The 21,604-nt window shown below is 31.4% G+C and overlaps 4 protein-coding genes and 4 non-coding genes across 8 annotated transcripts; 4 read left to right on the plus strand and 4 right to left on the minus strand.

The window, feature by feature from the left end:
- Positions 1-931: 931 nt before the first annotated feature.
- LOC124921763 (calcium-binding protein CP1) lies at positions 932-1,633 on the minus strand. Its single transcript, XM_047462465.1, has one exon. The coding sequence runs from the start codon at positions 1,506-1,508 to the stop codon at positions 1,080-1,082; it is 429 nt and encodes a 142-aa protein (XP_047318421.1). The 5' UTR covers positions 1,509-1,633; the 3' UTR covers positions 932-1,079.
- Positions 1,634-3,927: 2,294 nt separating this feature from the next.
- Positions 3,928-4,002, plus strand: LOC124923117. The gene has a single exon (XR_007098132.1). It is a non-coding gene; the product is annotated as a small nucleolar RNA R66 (small nucleolar RNA).
- Positions 4,003-4,019: 17 nt separating this feature from the next.
- On the plus strand, positions 4,020-4,096 carry LOC124923199. Its single transcript, XR_007098205.1, has one exon. It is a non-coding gene; the product is annotated as a small nucleolar RNA snoR118 (small nucleolar RNA).
- Positions 4,097-4,191: 95 nt separating this feature from the next.
- Positions 4,192-4,268, plus strand: LOC124923200. Its single transcript, XR_007098206.1, has one exon. It is a non-coding gene; the product is annotated as a small nucleolar RNA snoR118 (small nucleolar RNA).
- An 84-nt stretch (positions 4,269-4,352) lies between these two features.
- Positions 4,353-4,429, plus strand: LOC124923205. Its single transcript, XR_007098210.1, has one exon. It is a non-coding gene; the product is annotated as a small nucleolar RNA snoR118 (small nucleolar RNA).
- Positions 4,430-6,020: 1,591 nt separating this feature from the next.
- On the minus strand, positions 6,021-12,379 carry LOC124920547. Its single transcript, XM_047461051.1, has 16 exons — positions 11,995-12,379; positions 11,433-11,627; positions 11,139-11,213; positions 10,875-11,039; positions 10,568-10,722; positions 9,942-10,157; positions 9,091-9,217; positions 8,784-8,972; positions 7,869-7,955; positions 7,635-7,795; positions 7,437-7,556; positions 7,094-7,319; positions 6,828-6,887; positions 6,569-6,742; positions 6,372-6,481; positions 6,021-6,299 (listed from the first exon to the last, which is right to left on the minus strand). Exons 1-16 carry the CDS (start codon positions 12,190-12,192, stop codon positions 6,134-6,136), a joined length of 2,424 nt encoding a protein of 807 aa, XP_047317007.1. The 5' UTR covers positions 12,193-12,379; the 3' UTR covers positions 6,021-6,133.
- A 4,541-nt stretch (positions 12,380-16,920) lies between these two features.
- On the minus strand, positions 16,921-18,524 carry LOC124921359 (GDSL esterase/lipase At4g16230-like). Its single transcript, XM_047462009.1, has 5 exons — positions 18,213-18,524; positions 18,006-18,136; positions 17,659-17,904; positions 17,319-17,574; positions 16,921-17,230 (listed from the first exon to the last, which is right to left on the minus strand). The coding sequence occupies exons 1-5, from the start codon at positions 18,451-18,453 to the stop codon at positions 17,013-17,015; spliced, it is 1,092 nt and encodes a 363-aa protein (XP_047317965.1). The 5' UTR covers positions 18,454-18,524; the 3' UTR covers positions 16,921-17,012.
- Positions 18,525-19,963: 1,439 nt separating this feature from the next.
- Positions 19,964-21,562, minus strand: LOC124921850 (peroxidase 29). Its single transcript, XM_047462549.1, has 3 exons — positions 21,327-21,562; positions 20,886-21,240; positions 19,964-20,396 (listed from the first exon to the last, which is right to left on the minus strand). The coding sequence occupies exons 1-3, from the start codon at positions 21,555-21,557 to the stop codon at positions 20,005-20,007; spliced, it is 978 nt and encodes a 325-aa protein (XP_047318505.1). The 5' UTR covers positions 21,558-21,562; the 3' UTR covers positions 19,964-20,004.
- Between the last annotated feature and the right edge of the window lie 42 nt (positions 21,563-21,604).

The raw sequence follows: 21,604 nt of genomic DNA on the forward strand, positions 1-21,604 counted from the left end.
TCACAAATATTATCAAAGAAGGTTTCAAAATCACCAAAAACATATCAATATTTATACGAACCCACATATTTATTTATTTATTTTTTGTAACAAATGATCTAGTTAATTATATATTTAATTTGTATATTTAATATGTATATTTAATATATTTTTGATAAAATATACCACTATAATATTTATTTTAATTTTTGGGGCCCCAAAAATTTGATTTTGCATTAGGCCTCCCAACTCTCGGGTCGGCCCTGCACGAGAGCTGCTTTATATAAGCTTAATGTAAAGCACGCTTTACACATTTTCTGTTGTAAACTTACGAGATAGTATAAAAAGTTACATCATTATAAATTTTTTGGAAAAATAATTATAAAATTTGTCTTTATTCAAAAAAAATCATTTTCTTAATTTATCTATTTTTTTAGTTATTTAAACTAATTTCGACAATTTATAAAAAGTAAATCTCGAAAACTATACTTAATTAAAAATAAATACGTCCAAAACATCTTTAAATATTAATTTATTTAAAAACATGACAAATTAATTAAGAAAATAAAAAAATTACATTAAAATAAGATAACAAACATTTTATCAATTTCATAAAAGTCAAGAATAACTAAAATTTGTTAATTCGACCCAACACAATTTAAAATTTGAGCTATATGGTGTGAAAACAATTCAAAATCAACCTCGAATAGCAATTTAACCAATATTATTATTCTTTCTATTTAAGAAACAGATTTTTTAATATATTAATTAATTATTTAGATTTAATATATGATATTAGTTATTTATTAGGATTTATTCCAAATATCCCCCACACACAAAGGAACACACACAAAGGAAGATGGTAAAGTAAAACCCAAAATTTTTATAAATATCAATAATTTTATAAATATAAATCTGATCAAAAATAGTTTTAGAACAAATAATATTTAGATTAATAGAACATGAAAATAAATAAATAAAAAATGATTGATAAGTCAAGAATGGTACTCGGAAACAAACAAAGCATTATTAATAAAAACAGGGCAACAGCTTGACCGTTCTCCATCGGTTACTGAATTTATCGTCGTCATCGTCAAAATTCACAAAGCCAGGATCTTCATGAACCCATCAAAGGTAACGCCATTTATATCATTTCCTCCGCCCAATTTAATCATGGCCTTAATTTCATCCTCTCCCAAATCAAAACCAGTCAATTTCAAATAACTCTTAAGATCTTCATTCCCAACTTTTCCATCTCCATCCCTATCAATCAATCCAAAAACTTCCTCCATAACCGCAGATCTCCCGTTTCTCTCTCTACCAATAACAACAACCTTCTCGAACTCCTCGTACTCTACGAACCCATCCTTGTTCTCGTCAGCCACCGAAATCATCTCCCCCACAAATTCGTTTTTGGTGAATTTGCGGAGATCGTCGGAGCTTATCTTGCCGTCGTGATCGGCGTCAAGGACGTCGAAGGCTGATCGGTAGCCGGAGGAGGAATTGATGGATGTGCCCGTAGGACACATTGGTGGAAATTAGGAGGAGAGAGATAGAGAGATTGAGTTTCGGCCGCCCTTAAAATGAAGACCGAAATGGAGCCGCGTTTTGTGTCTAAGGGTATTAGTTAGTTTATATATATATATATATATAGATTAGGTTTAAGAAAATATAAAGCCAGATGCCTAAATATAGGAAACTTTTTTATATATTATATATTATATATTATATATTATATATTTATATATTTATGTAAATTGGGCATTGGTGCCAATAGGAAAGTGTGAAATATGCTTGGGAAACACTGCAACAATGGTCACGTTTTTAAGTAGACCATTCAACAGGAGGGACTTATGACGCAATCAGTGACACTTTTATACTCATGACCAAAAAAAAAAACTTTTTTTTTATCTTATTTAAATTAATATTTTATAAAATTTTTAAAACAAAAAATAATTAAAAAAAAAATGTTCAACCCTAACTCAAAATTCGGAGCTGGATCCAATTCGAGCTCAATGAGAAAATAAAATGTTATATAAGATGTTTAATTAACCCATAAACTAATCGGAATAGTAGTTTTTAAGAGATCAAAGAGTACAGTTTCGATTCTCATTAAAACGCTTAAGTTGAATGTGTGGAAAATATGCTAACCTCCTCTAATTAAAAAGAAAATAAATAAATTGAGTTTCGATTTTTTCTAAAAACAGAGGATTAATCATTCGTTTCTCACGTTCCGTGAATAGCGAGGATATTGAGGAATAATTGTTAGTAGACAAAGTTTATGAAAAACAAAAATAAGTAATTTTGTTATAAAAAAAAGTAACATTTTCTTTTATCAATTTTTCATTTAAAAAATTATTTTATTATAAGAATAATATAACTTCCACTTTTTTTATTTTATTTTTAAATAAAAACTCTTTACAGATATTTATTTATATTAAAAAAATTAAAAGACATGTGACAAATGAATTAATAAATAAATAAATAGTTATAGACTCTCCTAACTCACGCTGTCTTATAACTAACTATGTTATGGTATATCCAGTGTCTAAGGTTGATTATGAATGTGTCTTATATAATTTTAATTTCTTTTAATATTTTTTTTAAAATAATATAAAAATATATAATAATTTTTAATATTAAAATTAATCAAATTAATTTAGTTAGTCATTCTCCTTATAAGATTGACGATTATAGGTGTAAATTTTATAAGATTGGTGATAGTGGGTCTAGTTTAAAAAATGGACCGCCCCTGATAAATCCTGCAAAAATTACATTTTTTGTCCTGCGAAATATCCGTCTTGCTCCTCTCGTGTCCACTTACTGTTTATTTACGCGAATTACCACTATCGCGTTTTATATAAAATGCGATTATGAACTTTAGCGTTTTACAATAAAACACGAGAGTGGTAAATCGCGTCTTTCATCGTATATAAAGTTAATTTGCCCTAATTTAAAAAAAAAAAACTCTTTCACGACTCTCGACTCTTGACTCTCTACCCTCTCTACAACCCACGACGACTCTACTCTCCAACCCCCAAAACCCTATCCCTCCCTCCCGCTTCCTTTGACACGACCACGACCAGCAGTTTGAAGACCCACGACTCTTCATTCTTAAATGTATATGTTTATTTTATGTTATTTGATTTGATGATTTCTTAGTTACTATAAACTATAGAGAGGATAATGTATGACAAAATTCTATAATTTTAACTTCCTATCTAATATGTTAAAATTGTCTATAGATAAAAAAAAAATGTTACGAATTTGACAAATCTGGAACAAATTGGAAGAATCGTGGACCATAAAAGCATGAGTTGAAACAAAACATAGTGGATATAAAAATATTGAAATCCATTATCCATTGACATTGATACAGTATTGTATTGTATTTACAGCTAATAATCCATTGACATTGATACATGACTGTTTATTGAATACAATACAACTAATAAGGTGCAACAGTACTCTACCTAACTACTATGTTCCACTTAAAATAAAATTTTAAAAAAAATTTATTAGGTGCATAAATTTATTATTAGATATCTTGACAATTAAAATATCGAATTTGACTTTTCAGAATTTTAAGATTATAAAAGAGAGTTTTAGAATCAGAATTTTAAATTTATTATATTAAGATTTTATGATTTGAATATATTTTAGAGAGTTAAATATTAAACAAGTATAACTGGGTTCTAAAAGACTTTCTACCTGTATGAAGCCCATTAGTGAAAATCAACCCTAAGGCCCGGTAAGCCTGGATTCAAATCAAAACCCTAATTTTATCTCTCTAATCTATATATTATATATAGATCGTTCTTTTTGTATTGTCAAATTGCATTTCTCTCAAATATGAGTTCTTGCTGTTGCTAATTTTATCATAAAATTCCCAATTTCTTATAAATTTTCATTTTGTTTGAATGTTCATTTATTAATCTTTTGTTTTGGTCCTATGATGGCATGAAATCTTTGAGAACTGATTGTCATAAATTTGATGACAAAATCAAGCAATTTTCTGAGGACCATCATTTTTGTTATTTTCAAATGATGAAATATGCACTGGGCTCTGATCAAACTTGATGGAAATTATGCAGTCTAGAAAGCTATTTTCTGATGATTATTTACCTCTTTTATTTTATACTCAATATTATACTGAAGAACATGTGTATTTATTTGTTTGTATAAATTATTTGTTTGTATTGAGATATATTTTCAAATGATGAAATATGCACTGGGCTCTGATCAAACTTGATGGAAATTATGCAGTCTAGAAAGCTATTTTCTGATGATTATTTGTCTCTTTTATTTTAAACTCAATATGATACTGAAGAACATTGTTTGTATAAATTATTTGTTTGTATTGAGATATATTTTCAAAGGATGAAATATGCACTGGGCTCTGATTAAATTTGATGGAAATTATGCAGTCTAGAAAGCTACTTTCTGATGAATTTATCTTTTTCATTCTTACCAGAACAAATTTGAAAGTTTATATTATATTGAAGAACACTAATAGTTTCTTTGTTCATTTGATTGTACAACTTTTAAATTGATCAACATGAAGATTACATGCTATTATTGAAGAAGAAATCAGACCTTGGCAATCAAGATTGGAGCAAAACAATATATACACATTGAAAAAAGTTGTGGGGAGAAGAAGATAATACATCAAATCAATGATGTGATCAAGGGAGTACTGCATCAAATATGATATAGAAATACAAAGTTCTTAACCACTAATTTAATGAGATTTCTTAATGGATTTGAAAAGTCAGATTGATTAGTGATTACCAACTATGTCTCCATTAGTTAAGGAATAGGCTATTGCATTTCTCTACAAAATGTGAATAAAATTGAGAGGATTTGGTTTCTTGGAACAAATACTATTCAATTTATTATAATGGTTTGATGATGATGGCTCATTTCTGATGGATTGGACTGGTTTAATTTGTCATTTTTGGGTCAGAAAGTTATTTACAACAACAAATTATTAATTTTATTTTCTTTCAATTTGAGTGGTTGCTCATTGACAACATAAAAGGAAACTGTTTAGTGTTTCCAATGGATTGAACAAGAAGAAATGTAAGTTATTTTTTTTAGTGAGGTTTGAATTGATAACAAAGTTAAATGGATGTAATTACAGCTTTTAAACTAAGATAGCAAAAATCCAATATTCAAAGTAAAAAAGAAAATTATGTGAACATTCTTTCTATTTTTATGATAGAAAGATTAATATAATAATATATTATATATGGCCCTCTCACTTGCCCTAATGGAGTGAGGGTTAAGCTAAAACCAGATTGAAATATATTTTTGATAAGAGTTACATTTTGAAGTAAAAACCTCTTAATGGTATTCAACTGGTTAATTTGTCATTTTTGGGTCAGAAAATTATCTACAATGACAAGTCTTCGTTTGAGCCCAAAATCAGAAAACACAATCTTTAGGTCACTATATATATTAACAAAAACATTTAATCAACTAAACTATGTTAATTTTGATCTTATTATATTTATTTAATCAAACATAATTATTAAATTAAAGAGTAACAATAATATTTTTTTTTAGGGCAGCACAAGACTCACCCCCACACCAGTTTTGTTGATGGGTAGGATACTATTCAACTTTTTGTTTTAAATAGTTATATAATATTTTAATGTTATTATTATTTTTTAAAATAGTTACATGATATTTTAATGTTTAAATATAATAATAATTTAAATATATTATATTTAATGGATTGACACATTATTTTAAAAATATATTCTAAGGCTTAGCAACCTAACTGGTCTGCTTCTCTTAAGAGAGAATAAAAACATTACAAAAAATGTTAATATATGGAAATATGAATAAAAACATTAATATATGAAGTAAAAACATTAATATATTTGTATATGAATGATTTTATTAAGAAGAAAAATATAAAAATGTGAATAACTTTTATATATGAATAAAAACATTAATATATGGGACTTTTAGGAAAGCTATATTCACTGCTCAAACACAGACAGGCTTGAAAAGCAGCATATTTGTTAGGCAAATTACTTCAAAATTCCTTTAATAAAAATCAAATAACCTAACCAAAAGATCTATATATTCTTTGGCTCAATCTCAAGAGCAAAAACTTGTCTCTGCTTTAGCCAGTTCCATTAGACTAGCGAACAGGAGACGAAAAGAAAATTACAAGGAAATACACAACAAAACCAGCAAGAAGAATTCCTGCGTAAATCAAATTCTGCGAGGTTTCCACAGGAAACTTGAATTCAATGTTACAACATTTCATCTTTTCCCTCTCCATAACCAAAACATGATCCACATACCTGTCAAATATTCCAACCAAAATTTAAAGGCAAATTCAATCACCCTAATTATATATAAAAAGGCTTACTCACCGTTCTGTGAAGATGGCGCTCTGCAAGATCTCGGAACTGTTCAAATGAGCATTTTGAAGACGATGATCATACAAGAGGGAAGACAGATCCACCAGTTGCTCTTCCAGGCTCTGTTTCCATTTGTTATTGTAATTTAAAAACAATTTTCATTTTTATTATTGAAAAATATAGGAATCTGTCTGGATTAAGGGACTTACGTCTAAGTACTTCTCTAATCTTTCGACTAGTTCATGGGGGTAAGGCTCTGGTAGGTTGGTGGTCTTCTTGTAGAATTTCTCTACCCACATTTCAGTACTAGTTTTATTCCTTTTTCCCTTTACCGGTTCACCAAGAGGTGTTTTCAGATATTCAGCAGCAAAAGATTGAACTTCCTGTAAATAGGAGGAGAAAGGTAAATGCAAGTTGATCATGAAAAATATTATAGAAGAATTCGATTTGTTATAGAGATCAAATTACCTCCGATGTCCCACGAATTTGATGTAGAGCTGCATCTACACGTGCATAAATGGCATTTCTCTGCGCAATAAGAAAAAAAGAGACTATTATGGGCTGTTTTGTTATCAACCTTTTTCATGCTGATCAAGATCAGGCAAAAATCACATTGATCATAATTCAAAAAATTTGTTTCATCATGATCTGGAAAAAAAATCCCCATACCAAATGATACAAAGAATTTGAATAATGATAAAGAAATAAATGGATAGTGAGTGAGCGGGAGTTACCAATGCAACATCTTGAAGCATTTCGCTAACTTTGGAAGCATTTGAGAACGGTCCAAATGGATGGCAGCCCGTTGCCCAAAGCCAGTTCACAACTGGTCGTTCGTGGACATGAGATGCTTTTTCGTATGGTGCACTTACTCCCCCCACAACTGAAGCCAAACCTGCCATTACATGCCTCTGTGCTTGAGATGGAATGGCCACTCGTTTCTCTGTCTCCGACACATAACTATCCAAGATAGAAAGACAATGATATAAACCCTAGATTTTTTTCTATTCTATGAGAAAATGTGTTTCAGGAAATTCCTTATTCATAGTTAAGCACGAGGAATATGTTACTACTGACCTTAGTGGTATATTTTCGTTTTGATGCTCAAGTACAATCACAACATCCTTACTAGTCCAGACAAGACTTTCATCTTCCATCAAAAGCTGTGGTTCCACTTCAGCCAGTGAAAGAACAAAGCTGCATAAGTTATTTTTAATAGAGTTAATATGTAGTTTCCATAAGAGCAGGAGAAAGACTAGTAAATGAACAACTTACACAGGTACCACTCTCGTTCCATAAGTACGATGCAGGTCCCCTTTTTTCTTTGCTTTTTCCTTTTTCTTATCTTTGCCACGGGTAGGGGTGTAACTCGCCCATACTGGTTTATGCTTCAGTACTGAATCACTTGATCCATCAGTAGATTCATCTGGCCAATCCTGAAAATTAAAAGGAAATAAGAGTAATGTGAAGATGAGCTCCGGTTCTTGAACATTGTCAAGGCATACTGACCTGGCGAAGGAAAAATCTACTAGAGAGAGACGGATCAGACATTTCAAGTAATCCAGCAGCCAGCATATCAGCAGAACGTTCCATTTCCTGCATTTGACCCAAGAGCTTGTTTAGGGATATAGAAAAAAACTATATTTTACAAAACTGACTGATGTAAAAAGTGGTTTATTTGGGCCAAATGAACAAATATCCTTAGTATTTATTAATTTATAAGTTAATAAGAATAAAAGAAGGTTAATTTTTGTATTTTGGTGGAAAAGTGATTGGCGATGATAGTGATTTATTGGGATTAAATAAACCACATCAAACAAGCCCCAAGTTAGATTACAAATCATGAAGGCATTATCTCAGAAGAGTAAACATTTGGAATACTAGAACTAAGTAGATGGCAAGAAGCAAGAGATAAAGAACTTGTTTGATGTGGGTTATGTGGGATTATTTCCAAATAACCCACAATCTGCTCATCAATTACATTGTTCAAATCATCAACCACAATACCAAATTACCCTATATTTTTTTTTCATTATATAGTTATACCACCTTTAATATCTTTTAAGTCAAATAACCTGATTTTTCATAACTTACATCAAACGGGGATATTTGAAAATAACCACCTCGGTTATTCAAATAACACCAGATCAAACAAGGCCTAAGATTTTAAAAAGGAGATTATAATTTACAATGAGAATAGGAAGCAACTCTGTTAGTGCCTTAGTGGTCAACCTAGCATGAATTGCTAGTGACATACTAACCCCATTACTAATCAAGCGTCGTAGAGGCTAATGCAGGCATGCAGTCGCGAAAAGAGACGATGAACAGTATTAAGTTGATTTACAATATTATATTTGCATGTGACAAGAGTACAGAACTGAATGACACGCATCTTATATCAAATATAACAAGTTAGGAGCAAACCTCTTTGAGGATAGCACCATCCAAGTATGTCTTTGTGTGAACATGAAAGCGACCATCTTTCTTTGTTTCTTGTAGAGAATGGCTTCGCATGGCCTTAGAGACAGCTATTGTCAGTTTTTCATGCTGATGTAAAGCATGCGAACCACCAATTATGACTACTTCTTGACCATGGGGAACCATTTTCTTCACCTGTGCATATAAATGATCGCATAAAAATATTTTACAGAATTTAAATGTAAGTGATACAATCAGTTAAAACATATAAATCATATTTAGACAACGGTAAAAACGTAAATACTAAGCTTGCCTCTGCTTCAATAGCTCCAATATCTAGGCTGTAATTATGGCCCTTCTCCATTATATTATATCGGTTGTGATTTTGAAGGACAATGATAGGTACAAGCAACCTCGTTGTTGTATCAACAATTTCAAACCTGTATCATGTTGCAATTATTTCAGTTGTTTTATATATAATCCAAGAAGAAACAGAGCCATATTATGGAACTTTAAAATGAATTTACAAGAAAATGCAATTTTACACACACACATAGATATATATTGTCACTTGGCAAATAGATTGAGGAGTGTCGTAACTTAAACAAGATGCATCACCAAACAAACACTCGGAGTTAACAATATTCTAACCCAATATCGATATAATCCATAAACAACGCTTCACAATTTATATAGTAGACTGAAGATGAAGATGAGCATATTGGGCTGTTTTGTTATCAAATGTTTTTCACGTTGATCATTTTGAAAAATCCATATCTGATAATGACCGTAAAAAAATCTTTATACCAAATGAAACAAAAAAAATTATATTATAAATTGGGACATTATCTAAAAAATAATTTGTAGACCAAAAAGAAGGTAACAAAAATCACACAATAATCTGGATCATGATCGAGAAAAATTCTTATAACAATCGGAAAAAAATTCTTTCAATTTTAACTTTGGTGATTTCCTATGGAATCATGATTATGATAAAATAACCATTTTAAAATAGGCCCAATAACCAACAGAGTTGTATTCCTCTCTTAACATACATGCACTATAGCAAATACACACATACATTAGATTATAAAGTTTCTCATGCAACCATACTTTTTAGTTGGCAAGTAAACTTGAAAAAAAAAATCCAGTACAAAAACATACCTAACATCTGGAGCTATAACATGTTCAACGGTTTCTGCCACTAGAGAAGCCAACTGTCCAAGAAAAACGGCGTGAGTAGAATGTTCTGTCACGAGTGAACCTCTATTCATCATCACATTCTTCAGCCTAGGAAGTGTTTTTGTACTGATGCTTCCTTCCTCAGTTTCAATTTTACCATAGGTACAAGGACCAGCTGACAGGTCAACCACAACAAACCTGAAAATGAACAAGAGAATGTATGCGGTGATAAACTGTAAACTTTCTATACTGGATGGATCTAAAATGATCCCAGCTGTGAAGTCATAAAACTGTTGCAAAATCATGAAAACTGGTATGATATATGTATGAATACTGACAAGCCAAAGACTTTCCATATACACATTTGCTTGTGATGTATAAATCAGAAGAATTTGAGCATGGATGAAGATGCTTATATATCATTTTAGCAGAAGATGTCAACTTCTAAATACCAACAGCTACACGAGCCTCTAGGAAATTACAAATACAAAAAATTTCATTTTATGACTTTATCACCACAAATTTACCGTGATTAGTACACTACAGCACGTCTTTGTGATTTACTAACAGAAAATTATTTGTCAAATTTGGCATACACCAATCATTACCTTCCACAGCCCAGCCACACCTGAGATGCTCCCCCGCCATTATAACGATAGCGATACACATAATCTCCCTCCTGTTGTTTCATGTCATCATCAGTCAGCTTTGTAATATTTCCGCTGTCTAGAATAATGTCCTTGTTCCTCGGATCCATTCTAACCTGGAAGAAAGCCAAGGGAAATCAGTAACTCAAAATCGATCTGAAGTCTAACTAAAGATTGGAAAGGTAAAATGCAGGACAGGTTCTACAAACAAGGCAATAAGTTCATTTTATAGAAAACTAAATTAAAGAAATAACAAACACATTCTCACCTTGTCAAAGTTGACAACAAATATAGCAATCGGCGAAGGTCTGTCCATCTCTATGGTGGGAAAACCACTATCCATGTCAAATATATAGGAATATAGTGTCTGGAAAATTGGCTCTACAGCTGCTGCATCCACCTCAAACAAAGGAACCTCTCTACCAAAGTCTGCCTATTAGGTTTTAAAATTGTACATAAGACTTCTTCTCCATAAGAGTACTACAATTTTAGAGATACAAGCAGTATATTCTAGGTAAATAGAATGTGTCACCTCTCTAGCATTCCCAGAAGGAACCATGGCATGTTTTAGCGTCTTCTCAAGTTCTATAAGTTCTGGTTGTCCAGTCTGCACTGAGAAAAGTACAATGAGAAAAATAAAGAATTCTATAAGCCGAATTTGACTTTATTCATCTTTTGTAAGATTATTAAAATATCTAGCTCCTCAGAAGCAGAAACCATTATTTTGAATGTCACACAAATTTATAGTCATGTGATGCAGACCCTTTTTTCACCCTTAACAATTCATGAAGTTGTGATATCATAACCATGGTGTGAAGGAGCTTACAGGGAAGACATTGTAGACAATGTGATGTTCAATATCTAGAGGCTCGCCTGTCTCTAAGCATGATGGCCTGTGAGTTGGGTACGCGACTCTCAGAAACTCCTCCAGTTTGTGGGAATCAATAGTGTATCTATAGCCTCCATCACCAGAAAAGCCAATAAGGATTATATTTACTTCAAGGGGAACCTGAAACGGGACCTGCAATATATGCCAATACACATGTATACAAGTTAAGAAACAAGTTTACAAACCCTAAACAGTTAAAGGAATAACATTTTTTTTTTAATTCTTATACTAAGACACAGCTATTTAGCTCAAGGCTTAAGGCAATAAAAATAGTAGAGATTGATGATAGACATTGTGAAAAGGGCAGCTAAATATGGAACCTTAACTGATCCAGATTGGTAAAAACTAACAACTAGTTCAATTGAGTACATATTCAATCTCAGATTATGTAAACCGTCTAGAAATCAAATAGTTACACAAACAAAACGAATTGGTTATGATCACAAGAAGAATTTGCTAGATGCATCAAATCGTAGAACTAACTAAATAAGAAATATACCTCAGCGCGAGAGTGAAGCATCCGACGGACATCGGATCGAACAGTGTCTTTGACATCTTGAAAGACGCCATGGTGCCACTGAGGATGGCCTGGATCTCTACGAAATGGTTGCGGAGCTGAATCCGATTGGAATTGAAGCAGACATAGAGTGAGGATAAAGAAATAGATTGTTAATAGCCTGATTGAAAAAGGTCTCATGGCTCTCCGATTTGTCAAACGGATTCAACGCACAAACACTATCTCTTTCTGGCAAATCGGGGGCGCCTTTTCAACTAATGTTCATCCATGGCCGCTGCTACTTGAGGTTTTGGGGAGTTGGTAATCGGTCGGTCGTTCGGAGTCCAGGTTCTCCCGTCTTGGAGTCAATTTTCACAAATGAACTCAGTGGCAGTAGATGGTAATTTTAGATATATTATTAACGCCTATGCGATTTGCGAACAAGTTATAAAACGCTCACGAGATATGTCAAACGCGACTCGTAGGTTGCTCATAGTCCCATCGCTGCGTTCGGACCGATCACGTAAAAAGCGTCTAAACGACATGGAGATGGAGTTATATTTATTTAAATATATTAAATGATAATAAAACTCAATCTCAAGTATTTCTATCAATATTTTGAAACTTTTTTTTATTAATAAATCATTTTAAATATGATTTTATTTAATTTATAATTAAATAAAGATGAGTTGAGTCATGTATATTTATATATGGGAGGGAATAGAGTGTCACTAACCTGATTATGGTTAATGACAATGGTTAATGACAAAGGTGAGAGAAAAGAAAGAAAAAAAAATATTATTTTTTCAACGAATTAGATTGTTCTTCTACGAATTATTTTTAACTAAACTAGCATTTGCACGATTAATAATATAAAAAACCGTGAAAAAAAATTACGAATAACATTTTTAATTTTATTTTTAATCGTTTTAAGTTTATGGGTGGGTCAACCCACAATTCGACCCAAGTATCCATTTACTCAACATCATTATATATATATAGATTAGTTAGTTAAAAAGTTGAACTTATATTAATATTAAAACGTCCCGCGTTTATCAAATTTGGTGTTGAATTTGAAATATAAAGTCTTTGTAGCCTAGTTGGTTAAAGAGTTGTATTTGTTTTGTTAGTTGTAAGTTCGAAACATACCTCTAGCATTTTTAATTTTATTTTTAACCGTTTTAAATTTAAAGGCGGGTCAACCCACAATCCGACCCAAGTATCCAAATTAACCACAGCTCTCGACCCGACAATCCGGACACTTTAAAAATTAAGCATCATTATATATATATATATATATATATATATATATATATATATATATATATATATATATATATATATATATATATATATATATATATATATATATATATATATATATATAGATTTGAACACAATTCATTTATGACTTATATAACATATTTTTAATCTCATCTCCTAGTCTAGCGTTCATCGAAAAAAGAGTGGATATTCCGCCTCTTTGAGAGTTCGAGCCGTGCAGCGTCAAATTTTGCTCACCTGGTTAATTTGTTAGATATGTTTATCGGATATATGTTTAACAGATGGGAATTAATCATATTCCGAGGAGAAGAACGTTTAAAATAAAAACATAATTTTAAATGTAATTTTTGATAATACAAATAAATTATTGAACTATTTTAAAATAATAATAAATTATAATAGAGGAACAAAAATATGAAGGCATGAAATATTTTTACTTCATTCAAATCTAACTTATTTTAATCTCTTATTTTTTTAAATTAGAATTTTTGTTGAGAAAATTAGAAGAACTCTCCCATGTTAATAATTTTATTTAATTTTAATGTGTTTTTATTGAGATTCCTTAAACATTTGTATTCTTAAACCATTTTTTTTATTAATAAAGTGATCTTAAAAGTTTTAAATACAAAATTGACACATTTTTTAATACAAAAATCCAATCAAGCTAAAATGTTGAATTTACCTAACAATTAACATGTTAGTTTGATAAAAAAAAAAATTCTTAATTTAACAAGTTCAAATATCAAAATATATATATAGAGACGAGATACGGGAACGAAGCTGGGAACGAATCCCTCAGCGAATCCCAGTGGCAAGACACGTAGGTAAAAAAATAATTTTTTTTCCACATAAGATAATTCCCCCTCATTTCCTCTCAAACTTTCTCTCTCTTCAATTTATCTCCTCTCAAAGCTCAAACGGCAACCGTCTCTCATCTCCGCTCAAAGCTCAAACTTCCTCTCATCTCCGTTAAAATCCTCCCTCTCTTCAATCTATCTCCGCTCAAACCCTAACCCTAAGTATCTATTGCTATTCAAACAAAATCCATTCAAACCCTAATCATAAGTATCCGTTGATCTTCAAACGAAATCCGCTCAAACACTAATCATAAGTATCTGCTGCTCTTCAAACGGTATCCGTTCATCTGCTTCTTTTATTCAACTTCTTCTTCAAACGTTAATCAACTTCTTCTTTTCTTCTCTTATATATAAAATGTTTTGTTACTAATTAACATTTCGTTATTGTTACAGTAAGTATGTCAATAATGACAGAGAAGACAGTAAGACTTTAGGTAAAGAAAATCTTTAGATAGAGATGAAATGTAACATGAACTTATCATTATTGTACTGTTTTCATATATTGTGTTGTCCCTTGTTGATAAATATTAAGCTTAACTGTTAATATTTTGTTGTATTGTGTTAGACTATATTGTCATGTGTTTTTAGTTATGTTGTTCTGTGTTTTTAGTTATGTTGTCCTTTCGATTACAATAATTTTGTCTTCTTTTTTATTTTGCAGAAAATTTAGTGGGGTGGTATATAACAGGAAGATTACCAAGAATAATGTTGCTCGCTCTAACCCCCTACTAGTGCTTGCGAAGGCTGCTTCTAAATTCAAGACTACAACTCCATCAAAAACAAATACAACCTACGAGGAGAAATTTGATTCGGGGTAAAAAGAGCCCAGTAGCTTTTTCGTTAAGGACCTACCCAAAATGACTATACCATCTTGTTCGAGAGCTGACGGACTTACAGAAACAAGCTGTGAGGGATATAGGATTCGGCTCAATGCTCTCATTGAGCGTCTCAAAATATCCCAAGAAAAAGACTAATTGAAAATGCGAGCAAAAAATATTCATTGTCTACGAATCCAATACCTATCGAGGATTCTACAATCTGATTCTAACAATTATCGGATGAACTTAACATACAAGACCAGAAAGTTGTATGAAACCAAATTATCCGAAATATTAATGTAATGGTTTCATTTTAGTAGAATTAAAACATTTACTTGTTATGAAGCAACAATTTGTACTTAACGTTTTAATGTGAAACAACAAATCGTACTTAACATTTACTCGTTGTAGAAATATAATATTTATGTACTCAGGACAACATAATAATAAACAATGACAACATGGTATAAGACACGGGACAACATAGTATTGGATACAGGACGACATAATTTTCGACATTAACATTATTTCTAAAACCTGGTTTTTTCTTTGTTTTCTAAATGTAAGGTAATAATTTAATAAATTTCATTCATAAAGTAATGAATATAACATTTATGTAATCGTTTTATTTTTCAATTAAATTGAAGTTAAAAAAACAATTAAAACGGGAAATATATTATCCAAAACAAAGTTATCTTTGGAAAACATATTATTAAGCAAAGTTATCTTCTGATCCCCACATGAGTTATCTTTGAGAAACATATTATCAGATACATGATGTAATTGACTCGACAATAATGTTGTAAATGATAGTTGAGTCGAGACTAGATGGGTGGTAAAGTGTTGATTTCATTGCTCTTGCGTTGATATTGGAGAAAAATTACTTGTTGCAGTAGTATCCTAAAAAAATGACAATGGAGTCTTAAAATATAGTGTAATATATGGAACATAGTGTAATGCATGAGACAACATGATGTAATACACGGGACAATATGGTATTGGACATAGAACAGCATAACTTTTGACAGTAACCTTATTTCTAAGATCTGGGTTCTTCATTGATTTCTCAATGGCAGTCTATTTCCATTTTGTGGGTGGTCGCCCTCGAGCTCTTACCTTGACGTGCGAGTGGATAATTTTTTCGGTTGGTTCGGAATCCGTCGTACAATTTAGAGATATCTCAATGGTAGTTTAAGACACGGGACAATATAGAACAAAAAGAGGACAACAGAAGCCAACAAAAATATTAACAGTTTTACACATGTTCTTGAAAACAACAGAATATTAACAGTCTAGCTACATAAATAACAAAAAGCTATTTTTGTCCCCGGTTGTTGGTTCCTACACGTAACAAACACAAAACAACAGAAAAATATGAATATCTTGAAACAAACGAAGACATTGAAACAAACAAAGAAAAAAGTAAACTATGATGGCAGAGAAGATATACCATTAGAAGAAGAAAATCTAAACGGACAAAACACATATCTCCAGAAGTAGTGATCTCTTCAAACGAACAAAAAAACAGGAATAAGCTAAACAGAGATAATGAAGACGAATCTAAAGAACGGAAGGAGAAAAAACTAAACGGCGTGCCGAGGGTGAAGAAAACGGAAAAAGAAGAAGGAGGGTTTTGTTTGATAATGAGTGGGAAATTAGATGAGGGTTTACTAGAGAGAGAAGCTGTAATTTTTTTCTTTCTCTCTCATTCGTTCTCCCTATTCATTTCCTATATATATATATATATATATATATTAAATTAAGTAATTAACATCTCAAATGAGAATTGACTTTTAAACAAAAGTTTTAATTTTATTTTTAAATATAAGATTTGAATTACATCTTAAATTTCATTGTCAACTCTAATTTCATTCCTCACAACAAACATGTTTATTAGATAGGGATTGGCCATTACAACTACACAAAAGCTTAAGCAAAATAAAACAAAACATGTTATAATAATGAACCAATATATGTAAATAATTAACTCATTTTGTATTAATAAGCTGTATTTTCAATATTTTCTATAGTATAAACCTATTAATTAGGTGTTACATATTATTTAAACAAGGCTTCTAATATTATTGGGTGATATATCATTTAGGCCACCATCCACCAAACGCTTGGCAATTAGAACATTAACAGCTTCAGTTGGATGATAAGCATCCCAAAACACATACTTAGACCTGTCATCACACACTCTAGCCGCCGGTCCACACGGTAACAGACCGCCATAACGTCCCGCTATAGCACAACAAGCCGAGTTCGCGTTCTCAAAACCTGCAAAAGAAAATAAAAGGAAATCGACAACTTCACTTATGGAAACTTTTTCGAATAGTTTACAGTTTGTGGGGGTTGGAAAACAAACCATATGTAGTATAGTTTTGAATGATGTCGACAAAAATGTTGTATGCATCAGCATAGAGAAAATTGGAACCAACAAGACTTGTTCTAAGCTCTGAGATTAAATCCTTCAATTGGGAGTTGAATAATTGAGCTATTTCATTTGGAAAAGCAGCACAATTGTTTCCAGCAGATGGGTTTACTTCCCTTTGATATGGAATGCATCCTATGGGTCCAATATTAGTCACCACTATCTTTCGTCCACCCATTTTGTAAAGCCGCTGAGAAAAACAATTCCATTTGAAAAACAAAACAAACAAAACTGTGTTTTTTTTTTTCAGTGAAGAACAACATTACAGACTTACAGTGAGTTGAGTCCTAAATCTGGAAATCATGGAACCCACAAACTCATCTGGAGAAACCAAGCTCTGTTTCGCAGTTGAGATGATGGGTATAAGATAATTGTTGATGAAATCATTGGAGCCAATTGTAACAGAGAAGATTGCATTTTCTAACAGTTTCATAGCAGCTGGAAAACCTATGATTGTGATTATGTCTTGTCTGGTATTTGCAAAATTGTCTATCTGAGCATCTAAGTTAATCCTACCAACCTAACATTTGATTTGATACAACACAGAATATCAAGAACTGGGTTTGATTTTGAATTTGATTTGAGGTAATCAAACAAAAACAAAAAAGAAAATTCACTCACAAAGATCTGCCCTGAAGAATTTAAAATCCCACCTCCTCCAGAAGCATAATTCACACCCTGCAGAATAACTGGTCCTTTGGTTGTTGGATTCAAGTAAGCAGGGGTGAAATTCTTTCTCCCAAGTTCCTTTCCTGGTTACATAAAGAATTTGAGAAATTTTAGTCAAAATAATGATGGAGAAGAAAGAAAGAAAGAAAGACTGTGTACCTATTATGTCAACTATAGTTCTGGAATTTGTATATCTTCCTGTTGGGTCTCCAAGATCAATTCCAAATGGATAAAAATTAGCTTTTGAAAGAGAGATAATGTAGTTATTGTTCCCCACATCAACCAATGAATCTCCAAATATAAAACTAACAGGAACCCCCCCATCTGTCAAGCAAAAGATCAAACTTATGAAGAGAATCCTGATGATTATTATTGTTCCCATCATTATGACACAAAACATTTATCAAACACCTTCCTTATGTGCATTAGAATTAGAATTGGAACACGAAAAATGAATGAAATTTGTTTGTTGTAAAGAATAGAAGGAAATGAAAAGTTGATGCATAAGACATGAAAGTTGAATGAGAAGAACGTACGTACTGACTGTAATGCAGTGCAGATACAGAGAGAGATGATGCAGTAGTCAGTGCAGGATTCGTCAGTCATCGGGTAGCACGTGAAAGATAGAGACCGGTGGGAGAGAAGGGCGGCTGGAGTAGTAATTAATGACTATAATGAAAACTATAACTATTATATATGTATCCGTGATTATCGCTGCTTCTGTTGCATTGCAGAGTCTGGATCTTTCTTCTTCTTCTTCATTGATTTTTTGAAAATTTAAATAATGAATGAATGATCCATCTTCAAGTAATGATCCATCTTCAACCTGTATAATTGTATAATGTAATACAAAATTGAGCGAATCGATAAGAAATCACATTTATTGCGTTTGAAGATGCCGGTTTCCTTCATTGATATCTCAATTCTATTGTTCATCAATAATAATAATAATTTTTAAATTATTTGAAACTCTAAACTTGCGGAAATTTAGTAATTAAATTAAATGTTAGTAATTAAATTAAATGTTACGTGTATAATATGTTAAAGATGATTAAAACTGTTAGAGATAAAATTTTGTTTTTGTATAACTTTAGCGATTCTAAATTATAGAATTTGAAAGAAAATATCTAGAATTTCAATTTACCACAAATAAAAAATTTCTTTTAACAATTTGAACAATAATAATATTGGGTTTATTTTCATTAACTAACACAACCCTACATAACATTTTTTTAATAACAAAGTTATGAATGACAAACAAATATAACAGCTTAATAAATTAGGTAATATTATTGTTAACAAGTAGACTAGTTTGATTTGGCTTATAAATGCGAAGAAGATGCGATTGTTTAATAAAATGTTACAAAAATAATTTTAGAGCATAAACTATTGCGTGTAAATAAAATCAAACGTACTTGAGTGTTTAACGAATAAATTAAACAATCTAAAACAAATAAGAATGATAATTTGAAATAATTAAACGCGTATCAAACACTCTCGTGTCTAACCTTAGTAATTCAAACAAGTTATTATCATTTAAAGAATAAGTTAGAGTAAATAAGTTGAATCAAATTAACTCATAAAGTAGGATTGAGATAGTAATACTATCTTATTTAGAATTGAAAATTGGATATCACTATAGCAAATTTCTTAATTATTATTAAGCATTCCAATTCATTTGACCTACAACTTATTTAAATAAATAAAAAAAAAAGATCATTTTTTTGATAAAAGGTTTTGATATGTTATATATCAAATCGAATATAAAATTTAGATAAATTACTAAACCGATATTATATTTTAACACACTCTTTAATATTTAACTTCTTCTTATTTATTAAATTAAAAAAGAAACATATCATTATAACTCCAACTTAATTCCACTAACACATAATAGTGCACTTTTTTTTTTACAAGTATTTAAACTTTAGTAATAAAAATGAACAATTAATTAATTATTAACGTGACAATACTCTCTAATACTCCCTTGTTGCCCCGTCAAAACACCCCAAGTAGAAACCTTAACAAAGGCAGATGAGAAAACCCGATTGAATTCATTTTTATCGGCTGCAAATTTGTCTACAAAGGGGGCAGTTCGCGGGTCGGATGGCAACTCAGTGTCGACTCTTAAAACACCTCGGCCAGATTTGATATCTTTGTAGTATCCCTGGTCGAACCTTATAGGTGATTGGTCGTTGATAATAAAGGTAGTATTTGGATTCAATGCACCAGAACAACTCAGAGCTAAAAATGCTTGGAACCCTGATGAGACCACACCTCTACTTGGATTTGTTAGTCGGCTCAATATGTTTTTACAATGACTCACTCCCAATGAATGACCACCTGTATATATTTCAATAAATTAAATTTGTCACAACTCAAATATCATTTTAGTAGGTTATATATCATGATCATAAAATTATGACCCACTTCAAAATAATTAAAATTTTATAATAAGATCTCTACAACCACTTTATTAGTTTTCTTTTTGAAAAAAAAAGGTTATTTAAGTATTCCAATAATGTTTTATAAAATAAAATTTGAACCATTGGGGTCTCCTAGTTCCCTCTCGGAGGAGGGAGGGGCAAAATAGTAATTTTCATCTTTTATAAAATGACTATTTTATCCTCTTCATTTGAGAGGAATATGGATTATCGTAACAGATGATCCTATCCCAATTTGAAATTATCGGGTCTCTTGGTTCCTTCTCAAAGGGGAGGGGCAAAACAGTATTTAATAAAATGACTGTTTTGCCCCTTCACGTTGGAGGAACCAGATTCGTAACACCGAGAATGAATTCGATCCCAATTTGAACATAATCAAAATGATTACCCATGATGGCAACGGATTCAGCAACGGATAAGCCTTTGTTAATGAAAAGTGGAAGCATTTGATTAACTCCAATATCAGCAGAAGGAAGTTCTACATCAGCAAGATGTTTAGAAGGAGGTGAAGTTGAATCTCTCCTTCCCAACGGTACACTTATAAACGGTCCTCCCGCCAGCCATACAGCATCTCTAGCCGACAAAACAAGAATGTCGGCGCAGGAAACCTGTCGTGGACATTCTTTTTCCATAATCTTTTTCAACATACCAATTACCTCTCTCTTTCTTATAGCAAAATTTTTATCTGATCTTATCTCTGATTCTTCCCCACCTGAATCCACTAGAATTGATGCATCACAACCCTAAAAAAAATAACAAAAACAATTAAAAAGAAATTGAAAAAAAAGATGTTAAAAATGTAATCTTGAATAATAATAATAATAATAACCTGAACTTGACAGTCATGAAAGAAGAGGCGGAGGAGAGCAGAGGGAGTAGTGATGATATCAGAAGTAATGAATTGAGTAAGACCATTCATTATATGATTTTCTAAATTTGGACATGTTTCTTTGTAGAAGTCATAGGATAGACTGGTACTACCGGCGCCGGCGGCGCCGGAGACATGAAGGTATGATTGTAGAAAAAACAAGAACAGAACTCCATAAACAGAGGTTTCCATCTCTTACAATTGAATGGAATAGGAGAGAGAGACAAATTGGGATGGAG

The sequence above is a fragment of the Impatiens glandulifera genome, chromosome 1 (genome assembly GCF_907164915.1).
Source record: "Impatiens glandulifera chromosome 1, dImpGla2.1, whole genome shotgun sequence".
Taxonomy (NCBI): domain Eukaryota; kingdom Viridiplantae; phylum Streptophyta; class Magnoliopsida; order Ericales; family Balsaminaceae; genus Impatiens; species Impatiens glandulifera.

Bases quoted from the DNA above. Each gene is read 5' to 3' on its own strand.
- LOC124920547 (XM_047461051.1), bottom strand. From the start codon at position 12,192: ATGAGACCTTTTTCAATCAGGCTATTAACAATCTATTTCTTTATCCTC. The intron at 10,723-10,874 runs GTGAGAATGTGT...GCTTTCTTCCAG, and splicing joins TTGTTGTCAACTTTGACAAG to GTTAGAATGGATCCGAGGAA. The intron at 7,320-7,436 runs GTCAGTAGTAAC...TATCTTGGATAG, and splicing joins AACGAAAATATACCACTAAG to TTATGTGTCGGAGACAGAGA.
- LOC124921359 (XM_047462009.1), bottom strand. From the start codon at position 18,453: ATGTTTTGTGTCATAATGATGGGAACAATAATAATCATCAGGATTCTC. The intron at 17,905-18,005 runs GTGAGTGAATTT...ATCAAATGTTAG, and splicing joins ATTCTTCAGGGCAGATCTTT to GTTGGTAGGATTAACTTAGA. The intron at 17,575-17,658 runs GTAAGTCTGTAA...TGTTTTTCTCAG, and splicing joins GATTTAGGACTCAACTCACT to CGGCTTTACAAAATGGGTGG.
- LOC124921850 (XM_047462549.1), bottom strand. From the start codon at position 21,557: ATGGAAACCTCTGTTTATGGAGTTCTGTTCTTGTTTTTTCTACAATCA. The intron at 21,241-21,326 runs GTTATTATTATT...TATTTTTTTTAG, and splicing joins TTCATGACTGTCAAGTTCAG to GGTTGTGATGCATCAATTCT. The intron at 20,397-20,885 runs GTAATCATTTTG...AAATATATACAG, and splicing joins TGAATCCGTTGCCATCATGG to GTGGTCATTCATTGGGAGTG.
- LOC124921763 (XM_047462465.1), bottom strand. From the start codon at position 1,508: ATGTGTCCTACGGGCACATCCATCAATTCCTCCTCCGGCTACCGATCA.